General features: G+C 58.1%; 2 protein-coding genes across 2 annotated transcripts; one reads left to right on the forward strand and one right to left on the reverse strand.

Annotated features, from left to right (window-relative positions):
- The first annotated feature begins 2,133 nt into the window (after positions 1–2,133).
- GUCA2B (guanylate cyclase activator 2B) lies at positions 2,134–4,557 on the forward strand. Its single transcript, XM_044236379.1, has 3 exons — positions 2,134–2,259; positions 3,336–3,540; positions 4,281–4,557. Exons 1-3 carry the CDS (start codon positions 2,149–2,151, stop codon positions 4,340–4,342), a joined length of 378 nt encoding a protein of 125 aa, XP_044092314.1. The 5' UTR covers positions 2,134–2,148; the 3' UTR covers positions 4,343–4,557.
- Positions 4,558–7,694: 3,137 nt separating this feature from the next.
- Positions 7,695–9,098, reverse strand: GUCA2A (guanylate cyclase activator 2A). Its single transcript, XM_044236380.1, has 3 exons — positions 8,993–9,098; positions 8,325–8,511; positions 7,695–7,954 (listed from the first exon to the last, which is right to left on the reverse strand). Exons 1-3 carry the CDS (start codon positions 9,065–9,067, stop codon positions 7,890–7,892), a joined length of 327 nt encoding a protein of 108 aa, XP_044092315.1. The 5' UTR covers positions 9,068–9,098; the 3' UTR covers positions 7,695–7,889.
- Positions 9,099–10,238: the final 1,140 nt, after the last annotated feature.

A 10,238-nucleotide genomic window follows, 5' to 3' on the forward strand; every position in this document is an offset into this window, starting at 1 on the left:
GCCAGGGCTCCATGGAGGTGGGCCCCGGGCAGGAAACCCAGTTTGGAGAGAGGAGAGCCTGAACACACACACACACACAGGCAAACCGTCACTCACTCTGCCATGGCGGTCTGAAGCTTCCACACAGAGACCAGAGTCCAGGCTGGTATGATGGTCAGAGGAAGGTCAGAGCACCCTGGGAAATGTCAGAGCACCCCGGCTGATCGTGGGCGGCAGCGTGGGTTTGCACCTGTGACTCAGTTACTTTTGATGGATGGGGGGTCATTTGTGACGTGATTAGGAGGACCTGGGCCAAGATGGGAATTTGAGTCATGGTAGGCAATAGGGAAGTCACATCTTATTCCCAGGAAAAGAGGAATGCACGATGGGCCGTGGCTGGAGGAGCCAGAAGGCAGGGAAGAGAAAGAGGGGCCTCCACAGACTGCATGGCCGCTAGCTGGGGAAACGGTCAGCTTGGGGACAGGGAGAGAGTCCTGGACTCCTCTGGGGTGGGCCTGCTCTGTGTTTGCTCATGGTAGCCACCATGAAATTATTCATGATTTCCTCCACTCATTGATGAAGAAAACAGAGGCTCAGAGAAGCTAACTAAGGTACCCAAAGTCACACGGTTGAGAAGCAGAGAGATCTTCTTGCCTCCAAGGCCCATGCTCCTTTTTCTAGAACAGTCAGCTGAACAGACCGAAGGCCGGCTGTCCCTTTTTACCCACACAGCCCTTGACCTTGTTGGGCCTTGGGTTACTCATCTGGAAAATGGAGACCACCATTACACCTCTCCTACAGGATCGGATGGAGTCACTCTCATAAACCAGCACTGTGCTTAGCTCGCTCACGGTGCACGTTCAAGAAACGAAAGCTATGGTTACGGGTGGTTATTCTCTGTTTTCAGCTGAAAAAGCATGTCAGAGTCCATTAATTCCTTCACACTCTGAAGAGTAAAGGCTCAAGTCTGGATTCAAAGCCAGACATAGGAAATGCCAGAGCTCACCCAAGCCCTTTCCCATTCCATCCCAAGATAAGGAACGGGGGGAGACGGGCATTTCAGGCAGGTGGAATTCATCAGCAAAGCTGTGGGCCAGCAGGGTCTTCGAGCCTGATGAGGTCAAATGTTAGCTACAGGTTGGAAAGTGAGCCTCGCTGGGCCACCTGGGCCTCAACTGAGTGTCGTGAGTGGGGTGCTGTCCCGTGCCGGGCTCCCTGCCCAGCAGAGGTGAGCCTTGGCTCGAGCACGGTTAACAGCTGCTGGGTGGAAGCGGCGATGACACCCTTGGGGACTTTGCCCTCTTCTGACCAATGATCAGCCCTTGGGCTGGTGGGTTAGGCACTGCCTGTCCCCTGTTCCCTGGGGACTCCAGAGGTCCCCGCCCCGTCATCTCCACAGGGACCTCATGCAGCAGATTTTGTCATGATGCCCACTTGATGGGAGAGCGAGACGGGCTCGCTGGAGTTGGTGTGACTTGCCCAAACTCCCACAGCGGCAGCAGGACCAGGATTTGAGCCCAAGTCCTGTCTCCAAGGCTGTGAAGAAAGGACCATGGGCTGACCTGAGTCAAAGACACTCGAGTCCCTGCTCTTGCCATCGACTGGCTTGGTGACCTGGGGCAAGTTACGTCACCTCTTGCGCCTCACTTTCTCAGTCGTAGAATGGTCTCTCCAGGGACACCTGGGTGGCTCAGTTGGTTAAGCGGGTTAAGCGACTGCCTTCGGCTCAGGTCATGATCCCAGTGTCCTCAGATTCCTTGCTCGGCGGGGAGCCTGCTACTCCCTCTGCCTCTGCCTACCACTCTGTCTGCCTGTGCTCTCTCTCTCTCTCTAACAAATAAATAAATAAAATCTTAAAAAAAAAAAAAATGGTCTCTCCATCATTCCACCTAACTAAGTGTCTTCTGGAGCTAAAGTAAGGGGTGTGTCCAAGGCCCTCCCACAGAGCTTCCCTCCCCCCACCCCAGGTGCCTCCTCCTAGGACCTCTGGGCCTCCCTGTCCTTATCACCTCCAGCCCCCTTCCTGGGAATGGGCTCAGGCTTGTCCGAGAGCCAGCCTGCTGTCAGCCCCACCCCAGCTGGCCAGTTAATGAGTGACCAGGGCACTGGAGTCCGGCCTATAAAGAGCTCCTCACTGGGGAAGCAGATGGGAGTCGGTGGGCAGGGGCAATGGGATACAGACGGAGTGAGATGAGTGGCAGGATGGTGTCAGGGCTCCTGCCCGGGGTGGCGGTGGTCTTCCTCCTGCTGCTGCAGGACACACACTCAGTCTCCATTCAGGTGAGTCCCTCTGGCCACTGTGCCCTTCGCCTGAAGGTCCCCAAGGGGAGGGGCTGGGATGGTGAGGGGATGCTGGGAAATTCATGGGATACAGGAAAGCAATTCCCAGGGCTCACCCCAACACTTAATCACAACCCAGGGACCAAGACAGCAGGTGGGTGGGGGCAGCCGGAGCGCGGATGGCAATGACAATGGTGATGACAGCAATCATAAACCACCGCTAGTCACCACTGCTCTCTCAGAAGGCACATCCTGGTCAGAGGTCAGAAGCTGGAACAAGATGTGGTCCCCACCCTTAAGGAGCCCCGAAGGAGAGGAGTCTCTCTGGTCGCCCATGTACGGGTGGGTGGGAGAGAGTCACCAGAAAAAGGTTCCCTGGCAGGTGACAGCTGACCTTGCAGGCTGAGCAGGAGGCAGCCGGGCACAGAGGATGTGGACCGCTCGGGGCAGAGGGCCCAGTATACACAAAGGCTCAGAGTGAAGTCAGCAGGGGGCCTGGGGCTCCTTCCAGGGCCTGCCCGTGGGGTGCCAGGATGCCAGGGGCCAGCAAGGAGGGGGACGTCTGTGGCCCTGGGAGTCCGACACATTCTTGACTCCCGGTGGGACCTCCTTGTGGGGGCACAGGGGAGGCAGCTTCCCCCTGCATCTCTGGCCTTGGAACCGGCCAGCTGGGGGTGTCACTGCGCCATGTCCGTTCAGGGGAGATCACCCCGTTACCGAGTGTGGCCCAGGTGCCAGGCACTAGGGAGATGCATGCATCTGATGAGGCCCCAAGTGCGGAAGAGACAGGAGACCAGTTGTGAAGAACCAGGATTTGAACAGGGTTCCGCGGACCTCCAAAGCCCATACCTTGAATCACTTGCTCCCCAGCCTCGCTATGACCTCATACACAGTAATGCGGGGCCTGTGGCATGGTGGGGTGTGACGTATCAGGCACCAGCTCCCCACCTCCCTGGCAGTCCCTGTTCCCAGGACCCCCCATGAGAACAGGGAAGGCTCTGTGGGGTCTGAGGAGCTCTGGTGTCCCGACCCAGGTTTTGATACCTTCTCACCTCCTGTCCCCTCCGGCCCTCCAGCACCAAGGCTTCCAGGTCCAGCTGGAATCAGTGAAGAAGCTGAGGGACCTGGAAGAGCAGAGGGGAGCAGAGCCTAACCCCTCCAGAGTCTCCAGACTCCGGGCCCAGAGACTCGTGCCTTCCGTGTGTCACCACCCGGCCCTGCCACCGGACCTCCAGCCCATCTGCACCTCCAAGGAAGCTGCCAGCGTCCTCCAGGCCTTGAGTGAGTATCCTCACCCCTGCGGGGCTTCCTGCCAACCAACCCCCGCCTCCTCCCCACCCCCTCATCTCCGCCACTTCATGTTCTTTCTAGTAAGCACCCAGTGCCTGGGACAGGGAGAGTCAAAAAGCTCAGCCTCTGGCCTTCCCTGTCTGGGCACCGCAAGTCAGATATGCCAGGAACCCCTCGGCCCCAGCACCCCGGACCGCTGATGGTCCTAGCGGACTTCACAGGTTCCCACCTCTGAAGAGGGAAGGGAGGCCTGGGCCAGAGCCCTGTAAGCAAGGACCACAATAGGGGTGGGGGATGCTGGGGGGGCCATAGGGGAAGCACAGGGGACCGAGGGGAAATGGCTCACATCTGGGTCCCATAAGGGGTCTGACAGGCTTCCAAGAGGAGGTGACATCTAAGCCAAAAGTGAGGGAGCAGAGCTGGCCAGTGAGCGTGACACCCATGAAGTGTCAGGCCCGTGCCCGGCCCTGTGCCCGGCCCCCTCTCCTCGCGAGAGAGCCAACAGGGATATCCCCAGCCCCAAGGGTGTACGGGGCTGGCCCAGGCACCAGGAGGCAGGGGAGGCCTGGGACTCGGCCCCGGGCCACTCTCTGCTGTTGAAACTTGAGGCTCCAGACCCTTGAGACAGATGCTGGTGACACGGTCAGGCCCTCTCCAGAGCCGGCCTTCTCCGGCGGCCCCGGCCCCCATGTCTCGCGGGCAGCCGGTGACTGGCCTTGTCCCCCGCCCAGAGAGCATCGCTAACGACGACTGCGAGCTGTGTGTGAACGTCGCCTGCACCGGCTGCCTCTGACGGGGCTGGCTGCCCCGAGCCCGCGCGCACGTGGCCCCCAGCCTGCTGCCGTCCCAGCCCACAGCCCGGGTTCGAGGCCTCTGCACGCATCCATCACCGGTCCGAGGCCCGAGCGGCTGGACGTGGCACAAGGCGGTTGGACACATGGTTGGAGGGGAGTCTGGCCCAAGGCAGCCTTGCTGCCTAATAAAGATGCCCAACTACCTACACCCCGAGTCTGGAGTCCATGTGTCCGTCCCTGGGAGCCCCCAGCAGAGCTGCTTGGGAAGCTGAGTGCGCCGGCAGAAAGGCGGATCTCAGGACACAAGCAGGGGTTTCCCAGTCTCCAGTGCCTGAGGAGTTGGATCAGCGAGCCCTGTTTCACACAGGAGGCAGGAGGCTGGCGGGGCTGGGGCGTGGAATGAGTTCCCCAAAATCACAGAGCTTAGACGCTGCAGAGCGCCTGGACCGATCTGACCCCACAAGTCAAGCTCCAGGCCCAGCCCAGCTGCAGAGCCCAAACTGTGCTCCAGCCCAGGATGAAGGGGGAATAGGGGGGCAGAGAGCTTCCCCTGGAGGTGGGGCTGCACCGATTGGGGGGAGGGTACAGGGAAAAACCACGTGGTGCCCCCTCCCCAGGCCAGGTGTCTGGACTGCCTCTGCCCTGGGGCTCCTGAGAAGATGGGCCTTGACCTTCACCCTTACCACCCCGAGCTCCCTTCCTTCTCAGGTTCGCTAGTACGGTCTGGCCAGCTCCAGAAGGGAGACCTTTCCTCCTTCCCTCCATCCTGGTGACCCTGAGGAATAATAATAATAATAACAACAACAACAACAACTAATGTCACGGTGCCTAGGTGGTGGCACCGTGAGGTGGCTCAGTTGTTAACCATTCCCCTCTGGGTCAGGTCATGATCCTGGGGTCCTGGGATTGAGCCCCACATCAGGCTCCCTGCTCGGCAGGAAGCCTGCTTCTCCCTCTCCTTCTCCCTCTGATTGTGTGCTCTTTCCCGCTATCTCTCCCTCTCTCAAATAAATAAAATTTTTAAAAAAATGAACAGTCTATGAGCATTTGCTGTACCCTAGACCTTACTCTAAACCCACGGAGTCCTGGAAACAGTCTAATGAAGCAGGTACTGTTCAATAACCGCTCCGCTTTACAAATAAAGAGACCCACGTGCAGAGAGCGACCCGACTAGTCCAGGGTGACAGGCTCATCCAGGATGGTGGCTCAGCGAAGTGGTAGAACGGCAGGCCGGGCCAGACCCCGTGCTCTCAACCACCACATTAGTGGCTCCCCATGGCCCAGCGCCACACCGATGCTGCCTCACAGAGGGTCCCCTATGTTCTCACAGCGGCCGCCAGCTCCCGAGCCTTTCCACAGGCTGGGCTCCTCCACAGCCCCTGTCCTGTGCAGCCAGAGAGGAGAGCCAGACACAAAGGGGGCCATGGTCTCTGAGCTCAGTTCACCCAGAGCCAAGGCCATGGCGAACTCCCCCAAGACCAGCTGCCCCTCCCGACGGCCCAGTTCTGCTCATGAGCCCTGCAGTCTCCCACTCCACCAGGCCACAAACCCCAGAGCTCTACTTCTTTCCTCTCCCTCACCCACACAGACAAGGCTGGCAGCACCAGCAGAACGCCCACTATGGCCCCAGCGGGGCTATAAGAGCTTTTCCTGGGCCACCTCATTTAATCTTCGCTCAGCCTCACAAAGCAGGGATTCTTGTCATCCCTATTTTACAGATGAGGAGCCTGAGGGGAGAAGAGGCTGAGTCCTGGCCACAGTCACGTAGCTGCTAACAGCAGAGCCAGGATCCACCCCCCGAGTCCAGGTCTAGAGTAGGAGCATTAAATGACCCTGCCCCACCCTGCGTCTCCTCAAATCCCCCTGCAGCGCTGGGCGCTGGGGTCTGCTAGCATTCCCATTTTCGGATGAAGAAACCAAGTCTCAGAGAAGGCTTCACAACATGTAAGTGACACAGGCAGGTTCAAACCCAGCCCTGTGTGCCTCCCAGGACCCACCCTGTCCCTACCGGACCCTTCCAGTGCCTCGGACCTTCCCCCATGCTGTGCCCGCACCTACTCCACCTTCTAGAATGCTCTCTGCCTTCCTACCTCCAGATTGGTTTTCAATGTCCATCCACCCCAGTGCATATCCCAAGCGCTAATGCAAATGCCTGCCTCCCCAGCCCCTTCATAAAGCCTCTTCTGACCTGAAGATACCGCACCCTGCGAATTCCAATTCTGCAGCCCGGGGAATTCTATCTGAATCACCCTATGTCCTTTCCCCTCCAACCAACTCCCCAGGAAATGCCCCGGTCACTCCTCTTTCCCCCTTCCCTCTAACTTTGCTAACAAGTGGCCCTCTGTGCCTCACCTTCTCGCCCTTGTCTGAACCTGTCTCAGCCTGGCCCTGGTTCCCCATTTTCTGGTTTGTTTTTACCATTTATTGGTTCTCTGTTTGCACATGGCCTGAACTTTACCTGCATGACATACACATTTACAGTATTTCACCCAGCCTGGGAGGCAGGTACTATCACAGTCCCAGTTTTCCAGGGTAGGACACTGAGGCACGGAGAAGGAAAATGACTTTCCTAGCATCACACAGTATGTGCAAGACCTGAGGCCGGCCTGTGTAGCTCTGGCTTTCCCCCCTGCCCTCGGTTGTGTCCTCCCACAGTCATCAGTGTGGTGGGTTTCACCTGCCCTGGGGGTCAGAGAGATCTTCCCAGGCACAGAAGCCACTCTAGCACAGCGGGCCAGAGCCCTGCAAGGGGTACAGCTGATCAAAGTGCCCACAGGGCACCAGGGACAGAGTGGGAACACAAAGCCCCTCCTGGGAGGGGCATCTGAGGAAAAGAGGCCACGGGAGCACAGCCTTGGGGCCTCAGGGAGGACTTTATCTGGCTAGGAGTGTGGGAAGAGGAGCCGAGCACAGATGAGGGGAGCAGAGAAGAAGGGGTGAGGGCTGCGCTTGAGGTGTGGTCCCCGTGGAGAAGGCTACACTGCTGTGGTCCATGGGGCCCGAGGCCTGCGGGACCTTGAACACTCCAGAGCCTGGGGCCAGTCTCATCACCCCTCAAGCTGTGTGGGGGACATCCACGCCCGCAGACTCCTGCACTCACTCAGGGCCCAGCGTCTCCAGGGTCCCAGGAGATGTGGAAGAAAAGCACAAATTCCACCTGCACCATGGGTGGTCTTGGGGTTGAGGTCCCCTCAGTGCCTGTGTGTGGTGACAACGCCTGGGCGGGGGGGCAGCTTCATCGGGGGGAGGCGCACACTAAACCCCGAGCTTGTCGGGCAGGGTAGACACCCTTAGAAAGCTGGCTTCCAAGTCCACTGGCAAATGAAGGCAGGAAGGAAATGACACCAGGACGACTCTGGGAATGGGTTTATTAGCGGAGGGTTGCAGTGGATCTTGGGAAGCACCAGCAACTGGGATGGGTCAGGGGCTGGGCCTTCCCAGGCCGCCCCAGGCCACCCACTCTTCACTCTTCCCCTGGAGGCTGCTGCTGCTGCAGGAGTGGGAACATCCTGCGGGGGAGGGCCAGGGGGCCGCGAGCCGGCTGTCCTAGCACCCCGCACAGGCTGCGAAGGCACAGATCTCACACGAACTCGGGTCCTCCGCGATGGCCTCTGCGCAGGAGAGGTGAGGTGCCAAAGGGTCAGAGTCTCCAACTTCCCTTGCGCCCCTTTTTGAGTCCCCGGGAGAAGCCCAGGCTTGTCCCCGCCCACCTGCGGGTCTTTCTTCCCCAAACCGGTACCGCTCAAGCTATCCAGTCAGTGTGGGGATTGCACCCAGGAGGAGCAATAGCGAAGGCCAGAGGGCCCAGGACCCAGAAACATCAACCAATCACCGGCCAGAGCGAGGATCTTTCAAAAGTAAACTTCGCCAATTACAACTTAGAACGGGTTCAGCGGATTCACCAATCAGAGCACATCTCCCCCTCGGGGCCACCAATCAGGGGCTTCCCGGGCTCCACCCACCGGAGAGGAAGCTACTCACCCAGCCTATGGAGGATGTCCCGGGCATTGGTCTCCTTGCAGATTGGTTTGAGTTCTTCTGGAAACTTCTGGTGGCTGCAGACTTGGGGAACCGCGGGCCCACCACTCTTCCTGGTGTGGGGCTCCTGGAGCTCCTGGAGGTCCTTGAGCTTCTTCACTGACTCCAAAGGAAAAGAGAACTTTCCATCCTGAGAGGGACATGCGCAGAGTGTGAGGTTAGCCTGCAGATCCCTCCAGGATGTCCGCAGGACTCCCAAGACCCAGGCCAGGGCTCTAGCTATAGACCAGACTGAGGTGGAAGGTCTAGAATTGAATCGAGCACCTTCATTTCACAGCCACGTGCCTAGGGCCAGTTAAAAAACTTCTCTGAGGCTGTTTTCCTCCTCCGAGAATGGGCCTAATAATCCCATTTTCGCAGGGCGCTGGTAGGAGGAACCTGACTCCGGGCAGGCACTCAGTAAACTGGTTCGTCACCTCCCTTTCCCTAACGGTGATTTCTCTTCCCTCCGGAAGTTTGAAGGGGAAAGGGTAGGAGGCAGGGCTGAGACCGGCTCCTGAGAAAGAGCCACACCCGAGACGCACCCTCTGCTCCAAGCCCAAGGAGAGTGCTTCTCAGAGGACAGGCCCTGGGCACTAGGGGCAGAGAGCCACCTGGGCCAAAGGATTTACCTGCACGGTGACTCCCCCTGCCAGGACAGCCCAGGTCGCAAGGAGGCACAGTGCAGAGAGAAGGAAGGTGTCCATGACAGCAGCTGCCAAGAGGGAGGAGTGGTTGGTTCTGGATGCCCGAGGCAAACAGTGGGACTTTTAACGAGGGCATGGTTACTGAGTAACTAGGGAGCCTTATCAGCATCTCATCGGCTTGCCTGTCAACTCAGGGCTAATCAGATAAGGCACCCGACAGCCCAGGCAGTAAGCGAAAGATCAGTCCCAGAGCAACTCTGAAGAACTCTGACCCCTCCCTGGGCTCCCACTTTAAACCCTCCCCCCTGCCCGCTCCCTGCCAGGCTGGGTCCTGCATTCATTCACCAGGCACACATACTCCCTGACACCTGGTCTCCCTGCCAGGTGGGGTGATGAGGTGGGGCTGCAGACCCAGCCCAGCCCTGAAGGAGGCAGGTGCAAACAGTGGTAATGCAGGGTGATTAGGGGAGTAGGCATTGGGGGTGGGTGGATGGAGTAGCCGTCTGTCCCATCCACAGGGGTGGGGAGTTCAGGAACACTTCCCAAAGAAGGTTGTGTTAGCACTGAGTTCTGGAGAGAGTAGAATTTTCTTAGAAAAGGGGCCAGAGGGGCGCCTGAGTGGCTCAGTGGGTTAAAGCCTCTGCCTTCGGCTCAGGTCATGATCCCAGGCTCTTGGGATCAAGCCCCGAAGCTGGGCTCTCTGCTCAGTAGGGAACCTGCTCCTCTTCTCTCTCTGCCTACTTCTCTGCCTACTTGTGATCTCTGTCAAATAAATAATTAAAATCTTTAAAAAAAAAAGAAAGAAAGAAAGAAAGAAAGGGGCCACGGGTAGGCCATTTCTTGCAGAGGATGCTACCTGTGGAACAAGCAGGAGGTAAACAGGTCTGGAATATTCAGGGAAGTGTGAGTAGTTCAGCTTGGGGAGCGAGGGGGTTTACAAGGGAGCTTCAAAGGATAAGAGATGAGTTGTAGACCAAGGTAGGTACTAGGTTTGGCCACTGACTTTGAGGAAGGACTCAGCTCTGCTGTCCCATGGGCATGGGTTCAAGTGCTACCTACCGCACGATTTTAATGTGAATGAACTTGAGCAAATTGTTTCTCCTCTCTGAGCCTCAGCACCCCTTGTGGATCAATGCCACTACTAACACCTACCTTGTAGACTTATCCTGAGGATTAGATGATGTAAAAATGCTTACTTAGCTCAGCATCTGGCACACAGAAATCACTCAGT

Source organism: Neovison vison, chromosome 2, assembly GCF_020171115.1.
Source record: "Neovison vison isolate M4711 chromosome 2, ASM_NN_V1, whole genome shotgun sequence".
Classification (NCBI taxonomy): Eukaryota; Metazoa; Chordata; class Mammalia; order Carnivora; family Mustelidae; genus Neogale; species Neogale vison.